Source organism: Platichthys flesus, chromosome 24 (genome assembly GCF_949316205.1).
Source record: "Platichthys flesus chromosome 24, fPlaFle2.1, whole genome shotgun sequence".
Classification (NCBI taxonomy): Eukaryota; Metazoa; Chordata; class Actinopteri; order Pleuronectiformes; family Pleuronectidae; genus Platichthys; species Platichthys flesus.
Window position 1 is genome coordinate 3,406,785 of NC_084968.1, and position 15,154 is coordinate 3,421,938.

The following is a 15,154-nucleotide window of genomic DNA, read 5'->3' on the forward strand; positions in this document are numbered from 1 at the left end:
TTTCCCCAGGACGCCACCCCATCAGACGATGATGAGTACAGCCTTCAAAGCAGGTGCCGAAGCCATCAAAGCACGCACCCCAAAATAGTTTGAAAGGATCTAGTTCACATAAATGAATAAAAGCCATTCTACAAATCAACCAACTACACCCCCCCCCCCCTCTTCATCCATTTCCTTTCTTCATTTCCCGTAACCTCCTAAAACTTCACACGGGTTTCCAGCCCCCTGCAGACAAACCCGAAACTCCTCAAGTAAACTAACAATCAACAACTAAATAACACCCTTCCATTCTTGATCAGCGGAGGAAAAGGAAAGAAATGTTTGACTACGACAACAGCAGAAGCCAGAAGGGCGGAAGGTAGGAGGAATAAAAAGAATACATTATTGGCTGTGCATTTGCATTTCTTGATGCAACAAAACGGATATGGATGATGTCGCTCACTTGCCATTTCTAACACGCTGCTGCGTTGTCGTCATCTTCTAAGCGCTTAGTGCTACTGTTGAGTGCCACTGTTGTTGAAGGCTCTTCTTTGGCGTGTTTGCTATAGCGGAAAGAGGCTGTATTTACATCATAACAACAACTGAACGAGTGATCTGTCAGGGCTCTTCCTCTTCAGCCTCACTGTGCTGATGTATTAGCAAGAGAAAACACTTCTCTTGATGCCAAAACATAGCTTAAAAATATGAGATCACTGCTGTGACACAGGATGCCACACTCGCACTGCTTCATGTCAACTAGAGTAAATATCATGGCTACATTAGCAGCACTCTCCCTTCCATTTTAAACAATGACAGTACATAGTGTTTTTAGACAACGGAGACGGACACACTGACTCCACGGAGGAAAGAAATGTAAAAGTCTGATGTTGAATGTAAGAAACACTCAAAGATTTGAAAAACTTCAGCAGGTTATTAGTTTTCCCCCTGATCATTAATACCTTACACCAGCAGGAGAGACTCGCTTCGCCTGGTATTCACCGAATGCAATTTGTGATTGGAGCACAAAATGTCTTCCTTAAAACAACCATGAACAGAGGGTAAACACAATGGAGAGAGAAATTAAGTGAGTGTTTCTGTACCACCAAAAATAGCCTCATCATTTGGGCCAAAATAGAATTCCATGATTATCGTTCAGTCGCAGTGACTCATTGGGTGCTTGCCCTCATTTAAAGTCTGTATGTGTAATGATGTTGCGTCAGTGTTTATCTTGGAGCCAAGGCATGTCTAAACACCTCCACAGACTTTCCCAGTGTAAAGTGTTTGTTTGGTGAGCATAGGCTACAGATTGAGCTCTGTAGCCTATGCTCACCAAACAAACCTAACTGGCACATTCACATTGTGCTGGCCCTGATTCAGTGCTGGCTTTCACAGTGCCAGGAGCTGCACTGAAAGACTAACTGCAGAGAGGTCGATGCTCTTAGACGGGAGATTGCTTGCCTGAGGAAACATGTTTAGCTCTTCCTGCTTTTTAGACCAGATCCTGACTTAATCACCTAGAATAATGCAGACTGGAGCCCTTACAGAATGTTCTATACAAATTACTTGAAGAGGCAGGTGGCACACTCAATAACATCCCTCTTTTTCTCTCCATTGTGTAAGCAAGTTTATCTGAGAATCCAAACTGTGAAGGCTTTAATCAAACATTGCCCAGATTCAGGACCTGTTCCTACCTGAGGGGAAACGTTCGATGACGGGCTGGTTGTCCACCTGTAGTGTGGCATTGCCACCACTGCGTGTGAAACGCACCACATGGTATTTGCCGTCGCTCACCATCACCGCGCTCTCCTCGATGATTATGTCGTCTGTTCCCACGTTGAAGATCACGCCGATCTTTCCCCGTTCCTACAGGCAGAAGACAGAAGATAACATTGTGAGGAGGGTGTAGCTAAATACAGTGCAATCAAGAGTCCTTAACATTTTTAAAAATTACACAAAACCAACCTTTCAGGGAAAATAACTTTTTCTAGGTTTAAAATTTTAAGTCATTTTGAGTCATTATAACATTCTGTGTACAACCTATCCTATGAAATCTCTGACTTTCTTGCCTACATCTTTAATAGCTGCCTGGTTAAAAACAAAATTAAGGACATAATCAATCTCTCCAGGTCATTGGTCTATTATCCTGCTTCAGATGGAACATCAGATCTCCATCACATCAGCCTCGTAAAGAACAAGTACTCACTGAGGACTCAGGCACCTTTAGAATTCATCAACCCAGTGACCCCCTCCCCTCTCCCATCTATTAGTGTTGACAGCTGCCCACTGATTCAAGTTTATTACAGTCAACCGCCTACTCTACTCTCATCTCCCGCCATCTCTCTGCTCTCTCTCTGTGGGTCCTCTCCTCAGTCCCAGGAAAGGTCAAAGTCATTTACAGAGTTACAGTGTGCAAAAGATGCATAGAATGATGGGTGGGGGAGCGAGAAACAGACAGAGTACATATACCAGACAGCATCATTATAGACCAATTCTCTATCTGCCAGTAAATCTTTTGTCGCTGTTTAGTTCTGCACACCCAGAAGACCCTGCTGCCCAACCTGGAACACTTCCTGGTCAAAGCAGGGTCACGCTCATTTGCAGACAGGGTCACTGTTACACAGGGCTCATCTTCCCACTGCAGCAACAACTTCATTGATTCCATTATCTCATTAGGTATGTGCATTTATTTTGCCACCTTCCATATGCCAAGATATTCAGAGGTGAACGCTGGGCTTTTGCTCGCAGCGGTTTTCAATTATTCATGGGTTATTAAGTATTTAAAAACGAAAATCCCCCCCCCCCCCCCCCCCCCATGTTAACAGAACTTAAAATAGCAAGTTAATTGAGTAAATAAGTGCAGAGGTTGTACAATAAGCTAATGAGCGGTATAATCACAAGTCAAATTTATGCACACTCTAACCACTACTCTGTGCTGCGTGAAGTGGGTAATATTGAGCTAAGGCCACAGTATGGCCATGCACTGATGACAGCCATGATTAGGCTATTAATTGAGCATGCTCAAATGGCAGTGAAGGAGGCAGTGCTGCTGGCCGTGATTAATGCTATAGAGGGATCAACAGAATATAAGACACAGATCAACGGTCAGAATAAACAAGAGGAATAAATGTGGAAGCACAACAGGAAATAGATATACAGCAAGGAGCTCTGTAGGAAGATCAGAACTGAGTTAGAGCAAGATGAGTTTCACAGAGTGGAGCCTGATGGACTGCTCAACAAATGATCTCATTCTGCAAAGAGGCTTGGACGTCTCAAATGTCCAAGTGCTTCAAGCTTCCAAGGCACTTAATCAATTGATTCATGTTAGGGACTGACCCATGCAGTCTTGACACTCGCTCTCCCCATGCATTCCAAAATCCAATACTGATTCTCAGACATGAATATGAATACAGTCAGAGAGAGATTAGTGGGGCACGTGCTAATACAATTTTAATCAAAACTTCGACTATTGAAACCTTTGTAATACCCGCATGAAGAACAACAACATGGAGATGGTGAGTGAAATGTGTGTAGATCAACTGGAGAAGCCAGGATTGTCTCTGCACCGCATCAGGAAGATTAGAAGAATCATAACACCTTTGCCTGGAAAATGTATTCAATTTGCCAAGGCAAAGCAGAATGAAGCAATGCTATTATGACTGAGAAGCAGAAGGGAGAGTGAATTTGAGTGATATTTACAGAGATTAGCATTTGTGTTCCGCAACATTAGGGTTCTTCCTGGTGCTGAGGGAATGTATTGAGCTCATTACAGTGGGAAGCCGATGGGAACCAGTGTTTTTTTTTTTTCAATGATTTTAATGCAGCGGTAATGGCCATTTCCCTTAAATGAACATATCTCTGGAAACAGAAGCGGGAAAAAAAACTCTTTGAATGACTGGATGCAGTGAAGCCTGCAACACTGAAACCGAGGGACTGGGAGGTAACTGACAATAAGCCCTGGCTGCTCTTTAAACACTAAAGCGTCTAAACTACTGCTTAGCAGCTCTAAATCTGCTGCAGCTGTCAGCCAATGTCAGGAGTGAGAATGTTACGCTTTTTCCCTTTTATCCAATGGCTAGCACATTTTCCATCTGTTGGTCAATCAGTGGTGCAGGTAGGGGGTCCGCTGTACACTAGAGGGAAAGCTCTCTGCTTTATGATAGATTTTCAATCACATCCAATTTTAACCTCAAGTTTCCGAGGAAGGCAGCATATCTCTGAATTACGGAGGTTCAGTTAAACAAAGACCTTGAGGGGATATTATTTTTTTTAGTTTTAACAGGAAAGATTTGCTCAGATGAGAAAAGTAAGAAAGTTGAGTATAGATTTTCTCTTGGATAATATTTTAATAACTAGACAAATATTTAAGATCTCAGTACAGTGAAAAAAATGTTTTCAGCAGAGAACAAATTGCTGATGTGCTTCTTACATAACAGTAAGTTGACAGCAGATTTTAGTTGCTGCAATAAAAAAAGGAAAAAAAAGTCTCATTAGAGTTTCTCCTTCCTTTTTTCTCAAAGACAAAGAAAAGTGGTGTTGGAATTCTGTGCAGCAGCCAGACAAGAAGGAGCAGTGCTGGAATACGGAGAGCATTTCCATCTGAAATATTTCAACATGACCTTGCAGCGTGCGAGAGTGCATAGAGGTAAACGCTGCTGGCGAGATCGGAATGAGAATGAGGAAGCATTAGAACGTGGCTGCATTTGGCCTGTGGGTATCAGGGTTATCAGCAGCCCTACGAGAGACCTGGCTGATCACGCCAGGAAGAAAAGGAAGAGGAAGGAGGAGGAGCAAGGTACAGAGTGTAACACTGCGATAACAACACAGGAGGAACCTTGATGATCCTCACAGGCCTCAAGGTCCATTGACATCTTTAAAGCCCCCTTAAAAATGTCAAGATGTTGTTCTCTCGCTTGTAGTCAATTAAGATGAGGGAAAAACAGACCAAAGAAGATTGTGAATGCATTTTTGACGGCTTTTGTTTCTTGGTTTCATTTCTAAATCATGATGCGCTTTTTCCTCGAATACCCCCTACAGCTTCATCTCCGCACACATCTCCCTCTTGATCTATTTGCATTTCCTCAACATCTTCCTGCAGTCGCCTCTTAGAACTGATACATGACTTCCAAAAAGGCAAATTAGAAAGAGGAAAACAACAGGGAATTGACAGAGATGCAACTGCCGGATAGACTGGCGCCTGGATTCAGTAGGACTCTGGCAGATACAGTGGCAGTCGTTTTAAATCCCTCGAAGTGTTTTGCATTTTGCTGTCTCGACGTGCCTCAAGAATCGGTGGGAGGAACATGGCTGACCAGCTCCGGAATTTGCTGATTCGAACAATTTGGTTTGACAGATATCATATTAATAGTCCGGCGGGTGGTGCAAATGCAAACTATTCATCAGCCTCTCTCTTCTTTGCCCAATAATGATCTATCACAGCCTGTATCTGCTTGACGAACAAGCACAAGTATGTGGAGCTGTAGTATTTATTAGCTTATGAATCACCCAGTGGAGCAGCGTGGACACTGGAAATGATTGATAAATAGATTTTTACTGGATGGCCAGCAAAAAAGCGATCAATCGTACCCTCTTTAAACCACAAATCTGACACTTCCACATGGTTTCAGGCAGCTTCTATTTCCGACAGTGGTACAGCTTGAGCAAGCATTTCAACTATACCAGCTCTATGCATTAATGTTAAATCTTATGTGCTATATGCAGTTAGGTAGGATATTGATATTAGTGACAGATGCCCCACATGTTTGTGCAACTAAGCCTGATGTATCATATTATGGTATCTTTGCATCTCCCTTCTGAGGATATAGGGCTAATCAGCTTGTAATCACGTGATGCATAATGTCTGTGAGTGGACAACGGCTGAGGCATCTGCTATATGCTACAAGGAGAATAGTATAGTGGGCTAATCTTCCATTCTGAAACTGCAGCGTTATGTAAGAAGAAATAGGCGGCTGCATAACATTCAGACTCCTCGCTGGCTAAATCAGCCACTGCCCGTTCACTTAATGTGTGCAGAATGTTTGTGACCAAGAGAGGAAAGGACTAAGGGCCAACAGCCATTTTGTAACTGAAATGCTTTCATGTCTTCTCCTCTCATTATTCACCTCAAATGACACAGGGCTCGAACACAGAGAGGCATGCGTGTAATCTCAATTTGGGAGGCAGGGGGACGAGAGGAGGGCAGCTTCTAAACACTTTGCAGATGGGTTGTGCTTGATTCCATTTACCACACCTTCTCTCTTATTCTGCTCAGCCAACTCATTTGTATAGGTTTGCAGTGGTCTCTCGCAGTCACCTTGAGAAAGTTGCCCTTCATCTACTCATCTTATTAGCACTTTATCTCTGCCTCCCCCCCCCGACTCTTTCTTTTGGCTTATTTCGTTGCAGTGGTCACGGCTGTCCATTCTATTCTGAAAAGAATGAGCGGCAGCTCTGATGGAGAATCAGATCTGATTGAAAAATCAATGAATTAGACTGATGGTGTGGGTGTTTGAATATACTGGATGAGTGCTAATGTGTGTGTGTGTGTGTGTGTGTGTGTTTGTGTGTGTGTGTATCCGTCTGAATCTGAATCTTCCACCAGAGCTTGACTCACGCTGGGCTTACCCATTTGTCCCGGAGTAAACATACGCTGGCAGCAAGCCAAAATGCAGCGGTGGGAAGCAGCATTTATGCTAACAAAGGAGACAGGGAAAAATAAATCAGCCAAAACATCATCTGCCATAATCCTGATTATGTTGTCAGCTAGCACCAAAACTCCTGTGTCAGCCACCAGTCTCAAGAACCAGAAAAACAACACACGCACTCTGACTGGATTCAGGGAAATGTGCACCACTGAGACTGTTGATGGATTGTGTCCTTTAGCACAATCACCATCAGACCTGTAGGTGTGAATCCCATCTGACCCACCCGCTCCCACTAAAACACAAACACTCATGCAAACATGAGAACGTCCTTGAGTGAGGTTATGCTGAGCGCCGCCACACACCACGGCCTTGTTTACAGAGCTTCAGAGAGCTGATGGATACACAAACTTAAACGCACACTCACATATTCAGGGATTTGTTTATGCCTTTTGCTAGTGGCTGGGATCCAGCTGATTGGAAAAAGCTTGAGATGGGGCACTGCTTTTTGTATCTGTGGAAAATTTGAAAAATATCTCGGTCTTTACGTCTGCATTTGTGAGTACAAAGCATCTGTTTTATACTTTATACCATTGTTGTGGCAGATGACAAACTCAGGCTTACAGAGATCATTGGTCTTTAAGTCATGTGACACAATCAAACTAGCACAGTGAGCTCACTCAGGTTTACGTCCCTCCTATGGTTGGGCCAATCATAACCAACTATCTAAAATAGGGCGGTTTGATATATATACTGAAAGAGAGGCATCGCTGGAGCATTTTCGTTAATAAGCTATGGCTGTCACTGATAACGATATGAATCCGCTATCACAACAGTATTAACGATTGTTTGTAGAGAAATATAATGGTGCTCTGAGGCATTTTGGTCTACGACCTTTTAAATCCAAAATTAAGAGGTTCCACACCCATTTAAAAAGGTGAATTGATCTCCCAATACCAGAAGAAGAATAGAAGACCACAAAGGTAACATGTTCAGCTTCTTCCACAAGGACAATCAGAAGCAACACAGTTTATTGCCACAACGACTGTAGGAATCAAACCTGTGACCTTGTGTCTACACTCAAGCACATCTAACTGCCTCTCCATTAAGTCCATGATGGAGACATTCTCCACTTCTGATGAAAGTGACACAATCTTCAAGCATCCATCAAATGTTGCCTGTCTGCCTTTCACCGCCTTATCATCAGAAAAGGAATTAAATTTGAGTGGTCATATTAAGGTAGTATGTCACCTTAGTACTCAAAGAGAATCATCATTTACATCTCAGACTCCTCGTGCTGCCAAGAAATGTGTTAAGAAAGATTACATTCATCAGGATGCACAAGTGAAACCTGAACATCTCAAAAAGCACATTCCTTTCATGTCAGTAACCAGAGATGGATGGAGGATGGAGAAGAGCAAGGACAAATATGGAGAATAAACAACGAACAGATATGAGGAATAATGGGGAAGGGCAGGAAGAAGCGGTCATGCAACGATATGATGAAAGAACAAGCAGCAAGAAGGTCTACAGAGGAAGAAGTGGTAGAGATCCACAACACTGGAGCTGCGGGGGCGTATTCCTTGAGGCCAGAAAAACCAGAAAAGTATCTGTGTTACAGTGGCGTTGGAAATCGATTTCCATCCGCCCACTCGACATCCCTAGTACCAAAAGCCCTGGTAGGCCCAGACACTGGTAGATACTGGCCAGTTTTGGGGACTTATTATGGGACAAAGAGGCTTACAAGACCAATAAGGTTTCCCATCCACATCCTTTTATCCTTTCCGCTTCTTTTTTTCTTCATTCAATTATCCTTTGCCTTTTCCAGCTCCACATAATCCTTCATCAATTCACTCAACACAGATATGGCAATAATCCCTGCATCTGCCACTCAGGCTAATTATACTGCATACCTTTCTGTAGACACTCATTTAATCAGTGTAAGAAAACTATTACAGAATTTAAATAGCAGATAACAAAAAGGTATTTGCTGCCTATTAGAGCAATGAGAACCTCAAAATCAAGTTTGGATTTTGTTTGGAATGGAGTGGCTACTGCCTCACCTTCAGATGTCCTCCATCATCATGTCGCTCGCTTTGGCTTTTACCTTTCCTCCTTTCTCTCCATTTTCTAATCTGTCTGCCCTCATCAACCACTCTTTCACTCCCAAGAGGCTCATTACTGTGTTGACTGGAGTTGCTAACATGGGTTTGGTAGAATCCAATTGATCCAAATGCTCTTGTGGGTGATCGGATAGAAATAGTGGATACTCCCAGTGTTCTATAGCTGATGGAGAGAAGTGTATAAGCTTTAAACAAAATGAGTTTGCAGATTATTCCTGCCTGGCAGCATAAATCTAGTAAAGACTGTGAAATGAGATAGCTGAGTCCTTGAACATTGTTATTAAGCTGCCTTTTGTTTCGTAGCTCTAAACAATATTAATCCTTCTTGACATTGTATGGGTTAATTGTGTTGCATGGTGTTAACTTTGTCTTACTAGATACTGAAACGAAACCATAATAATAAGGAATTTATGAATACATCAACTTCCCTGTGCTACTTATCCCTATTAATATTAACCTTGATAAAAAACGGTTCTTATTTTGGAGGTACAGATGGAATGTCAAAGGAATAATGTCCTAGTTCACTGTTTTGTGTTCTTAAAGTACCTTTTAAATCTTTAAAGGCTAAAATCCATTTCACTTGAAAAGAAGTTAATGGTGGAAACTTGGACCGAAGAAGAGACATGAAAAAAAAAAAAAAAACTGAAAACTATTTGATTTATAATTAGACCTGATTCAAAATATAGCTGAGCCAGACAGAGCAGACGAGTAGATAAACACCAGTTCACAGTCAATTGGAAAAGAAAGAAAGTCATAAAAAAAAAGAAATAATAAACATACAAAGACCAATAAAGCTGGAGCCTACATATAGGTTGAGCCCAGCCGGACTCCCAAAGACATCGATCTGCATGGAATGGACTGCAATTTCTCTTTTCTAGTCTAACATTCACCCATTCCTCCACACATTATTGCAGCACTTACTATACGTCCTTTATCTTTCACTTTGAAATCTGGGGTTCAGTGTCTTGTCCACGATCCTTTGACTTGTGGACTGGAGAAGTCAAGAATCCAACCACCACACTTCAGATGACGACTTGTTCTACTTCCTGAGCCACAGGTCTACAACTGCTCAGTAATTTAGTGTGATTAATGCTCTTCCCAACCCATTGTTTCCTATAACTCCAACATCTTTGTCATCATATAACTAACACGCCTCATGTTGCAGTTATAGGAGAACACTGGCTATGCTTGTTCATGTATTGTGTCCAAACAATGGAGGACAAGGTTTTGTAACTATGTAAACTCTGTAAAGAGGGAGCACGAGATGACTTGAGCATGTAAGTCTGGAGATTGTGTGAGAGAACAGAACTGTGCCAACGCCGTCTCTTTTCATCTTCAGTTTGCGCATACAATTTGTCATGCTGGGGTATACACTGCAAGAAGAAACTGAAACGGGAGATTACCTCTTTTGTCTATCTCTATTTGATGATTTTACACTTTGTGTGACTGTGTAGCTACGGGTGGTGCATATGTGTGGATGTCTGTTTTGGTTTGTTTGTGTACGTGTTTGTTTTGAAGCAGCCGGTTCCTCTGTGCTGAGGGGAAGCGAGTTAGCCAGCTGGCCGAAATAGAAGGGAATGACTGTGACCTTCGGACAATTTCGAGAGCAAAGTGTTTTTCTGTTCATTGTTTTCTCCACCCTTCTCCACTTTCTGTCCTCGCAGCATCACTTTGCCTCTTCTGCTTTATCTCTTTTCCTCTGCACTGAAGAACAGAGCCGCAAAGAAAAAATACAAGAACATGATTATGTGAGGCTTTTACTTCTTGGCCTCTCTTTCCTCCTCTGCGGTTGCAAACCTCTTTAGATTGAAAACAGCAATGGTACATATTGTACGGTCTGTGATCTTGACAGATTTAAATAGTGAACCTTTCCGGGCACAATGAAAGAGAAACTCTGAAAGTGAGAGCCCTGCTGAGAAGCTGAAGAAGACCTATACCATAAAATGCAGGCAGGATGACAAGCTGCACGCAAGTCATCATTACAAGTCCTATACTGAACTCGGAGGTCTGATCCAACAGTAAAAAATAGTGTCTCTTTTGAACTGGACCACAGACTGCCCTCTTTCTAACTCTGACTTTCTCTCACTCTCCGTATTCTCTGCCATGGTTCTGTCTCTGTTCTCTGAGCTGCCTTTTGCCACTCTCCATCTGTTACCTTGATAACTCAGCTTCTCTCCCATTCATCCTCTCCCCTCCCCTTGCTTCCTGCTCTCTGTTTTGCCTTTTAGTCTCTGCGGGCAGGGCGTAAGGTTGAAGCCCAGTAGAGAAGAACGGCTGCCGAGCACACGGGCTAATATTTGCCCTGCGCTAAACTGAGCAAACAGGGATAAAGCGGACACAATCTCTTTCTGTGTCTCTGTCCCTGGCTGTCTGCCTTGTTTTCTTTTCATTGCCTTCCTGTGTCTGTGCTGCTGCTGTGGAGCCGACTGCTGGTAAACCAATGCACACAATGTACACATGTTGTTTCCAAGCAAATCACTGGGTGTGGGACAAATCTGATACCATAATCCTTGCTGCTGTGTGTCTTTCTACATCAGTGTGCGCAGCTTATTAGGTACACCTGTTCAATCCAATTCAACTCCCATGGAATTAACTCTGCACTTTTGAAGCTTATAAAGGTCACATCCTGGTGACAATTGTTAAGCTTCCAGCATCGCAGCAAAGAAGGAATTACATAGCTAATGGAAGAGGAGGGAATCCATCATTTGTAGCCAATAGCAACAATCATTGCAGTGCAGAAACAAGAGTAATGTGCCTTGGTGCAGCAAGATAGAACGTAAGGATATGGAGGTCTGAGTGGTGGATGGGTGTGTAGTATCTAACCTAAACTCCTCTTCCACTATCAAAAATCCATCTCACATCCACTTACATCCGGCTTTTGTGTGCAATGGGAATGAATACAATCGGCATTCACTCCCTGGTCAGACGATTCTGCAGAAGACATAGTTTGTAATAGTCTCTGGCTCCGGTTGGTCGATGAAAACACGACACCCAGGTGAATGAGCTAATTGGGCAAGACAGTGATGTTTCTATGAACCATAACAATGACAATCAACATCACTAACCAAACTTAAGTTTATCATCATTATGTATGAAATATAAAAAATTAGGACATTTTAAAATAATCAATCACAACAGGCACTTCACAGAATCAACATTGTTTCCAATGTTCTTGAAACTTGATGGAACTTCTCATTATTTTTACATTTCAAGCTAATCATTTTTGTGGCTGTAGTTATTGGCATGAGTCATTATCTAAAACTCATAATATGTTCATTCATAACACATTCATGCACTCCAGGCCACCTTCAACCCTTTGAGGCAGAACTGTTGCCTCGAGTCGTTGACCTCACATCTGTCAAGTGCTTCTGAAGAGCTTGTTGCCTAGTGGAGCCCTGCAGGCCCAAAACGAATCTGTCCTCTCATACCTGTATCTGCGCGGTTAGAAGAGCCTGAATGGGTGTCGGTGACTTTGTGTCACTAATAGGTTGGGAACAATTTGATGAGAAGTCCAGACGAGACAGATTGTTTGTGCGTTCATGTGTTCTGCATATATCAGATGGGAATAAAATGAAGATATCCACATGTGCTTCAAACATCCATGTTCTTCCTCAGTTGAAGTGAGCTCAAAGTAAGGCTTTCAGTAAAAAAAAGTCCTATGTGATATTTTCTCCCCTGTGGCAATCACTGTTCAACACTGAAAAATCACCTTCTTTCACCTCTGATTAGCTGAATGTCTGCCGTTCCCACATCTTAGGCGAGATCGAGGTGAGAGCAATGTTCTACATCAAAATCGTTGCTAATTAACTTTAAAACCCTGCCTGTGAAGCAGGGAAATAAAAGATATTTCGTTTTTGTGAAGTGCTTAAAAAAAAAAAACTGAACTGCTTCTTCAAAGACAAACACAACTCACGGCAAACACAAACAATCGTTTTAAGATCAACAATTGAAACAAGGTTCATTAAGATTAGTGAATTGAATTATAAAGAATGCGTCGTGTATTTTTGGTGTTTGTGTTAGTGGTGTTTATAAACCAAATCAATAAAGACAACAGTAACAGTAAATGTAGCAGAAAGAGTAGATATAGTTCCGAACAAAAGCATAAACTCCCTGTAATACTTCCTTTCACATTTGGACTACAGATGGGGATATGAATAACACAGTGTATTCACAGGACCACAAATGTCAGTTTGAATTGCTTAAAAAATTTAATTACTCTGATTTCTCTTAATGTTCCTCAAAGGTAATTTGACAGTGACATGAGTGAGATACTGTTGTACCAAATGTTATTTCATGCAAACTGCTGCCGAAAATACTTTTTAAATTCCAGGTCCTACATCAAAATAGATTGCTTGTTAAAAGCGACAAAGGCAGAAGAAAATGTCAGTGATCTCAATAGGGAGCTGGTGTGCCACAGACCATTATCTACCTGAGTGACAAGAAACTGGGAACAAAGCAGTTCAAGCTGGCGACACCGATTTTTCTATTCAAGCGCTGAGAATTCTTCCTTATGTAATAAAACCAGTTAAATTAAGCATGCCAACTTTACATTAACTCTATAAATGTTGCAGCCACGTTTCACAGATTACGGAGAAGAGAAACAGCGGGGCATTGTGTATTAAATAGCAGCTAATGAGCTCATATAGTGCACACTTAAAAAATTCAACAAGAGGTAAATTATCGTGCAGCAAATTGGAACAGAAGATGAATAATTAAATGTATAAATTACATTCTTCTACCCTTTCGCCTGTGTCTAGATGGGGTGACTGCTTTTACAGTCAAACATGGTGCGGATGAAACACTTACACTGCATTGTTGCAATCACTCGGAGCAGAGGCACATAGATTAATATTGTAACCTACACAGCGCTCGACATTTTCCACTAAAATAATTAGTGCAGGGATATAGACTATTGGGATTCATGCCAAATCATAAAGGCGTCACTGCATTCTTAAAGGCAGCAGTGAACACAGAAGCACAAAGTGAATGTCGTTTGTTGCTGATGTCAATGTTGTTTTTGACTGTGGTTATAAAAAAAGAGCAGAGGGTTTTGTTTTCAAGTGACAGTGACAAAGTTGCTCTTAATGCATCGACGCCGTCTGCGGCAGTGATAGCTCTGTTCGTCATTGTTTACAAGGCAGCATCACAGGAAACCCCACCTCCCCCCCATCTCTCCCACAGATGTACATCGGGGCAGCATGTCAGGGTGCACGCGCCCCCCCCCACCTCCCCCCCATCTCTCCCTCAGATGTACATCGGGGCAGCATGTCAGGGTGCACGCCCCCCCCCCCCCCCACACACACTACCTGAGACTACAAGGCAAGACTGAACACACATATACCCACATTGACAACATGCTCACACCTTCCATCTCATTAGTTATGCTGGTATTAGTCGCTGCAGCCCAACATCTCTGATTTAGATGGCTTTTATGATTTGATGTTTCAAGTCACAGGGTAAAGCTGCCCCCAGCAGGTGATAAACACCACTGTCTCACCGGCTGCAGGTGCTCTCGCTGTGTCACCACAGCAACCCTGCCGTGGCAGTTCAGAGTGCCACCGGCAACGGTTGTCTGTCGTGATGAATCATGTGCCAGGAAAATGAACATTCATGGCCTGACATTCAGTGTGTGTCCACTCCTTTTGTTAAAAATGTTTTTCCCCTACCCACTACATAACCACACACACAAAAACTTGAACTCACACTCCAGCTATACAGCATTGTCTGTAGAAGAATAGATGGTTTACAATAAAAATGGAGCAGGCACTGTGAACATCATTGTGATTGTGCTGTCAACTAGCAGCAACAATTTCCCCCAAGTGTCAGTCTGTGGCACGTGCACACAAACACTAAAGAATGCTCCTCTCTCCTCTGACATCTGCAGTCACAGTCTTTTCAAATCAGCATCATTTCTACTGCAAAAGCCAGAATTAATCAAGTGAGTTCAATAAGTATATATTCTATAGAATATAATCAATAATTAAGATCAGTTACTAATCCATTTTAGCATTAAATCATCTGCACTTTGAAAATATTCTCCTTCACAGTGTTCTCCAATGAGTTCAGTCATTTAAAGAAAACCAATGTGCCAATGTTTACTCCTAACAAGTGACAACTGGTTGCACTTCCTGTACACAATACATTCATTAACAGTTCAAGTGTTAGCAGCTGCAATGCAAACTATTGCGTTTATCTAAAAACTCTGATGTGTGGTGAGCTGTTAATGTTTCATGGCTGTGTTCGCCCAAACTCAGGATCCTCTGCAGAGAACTTGAGCAATTCTCTACACATGAAACACTCCTACTAGGGAATATCCTGTGTCAGCAGGCTGCTGTATTATACATCTGTGCGCCCTGCTTGTGGCCGGACTATGATTTCCTTGCCAGTGGGCAAGTCCACCTGTACCAGGTCACT

The 15,154-nt window shown here is 42.3% G+C and overlaps 1 protein-coding gene across 6 annotated transcripts in view; it reads right to left on the bottom strand.

Moving 5' to 3' along the window:
• The window catches only part of nrxn2b (neurexin 2b), a 598,599-nt gene that overhangs the window by 40,623 nt on the left and 542,822 nt on the right, over nucleotides 1-15,154 (bottom strand). For all 6 annotated transcript variants that reach the window (XM_062384235.1, XM_062384230.1, XM_062384231.1 and 3 more), the window contains one exon: nucleotides 1,671-1,842. In XM_062384235.1, coding sequence (XP_062240219.1) covers nucleotides 1,671-1,842 — 172 coding nt within the window. The remainder of the gene's footprint in view (nucleotides 1-1,670; nucleotides 1,843-15,154) is intronic.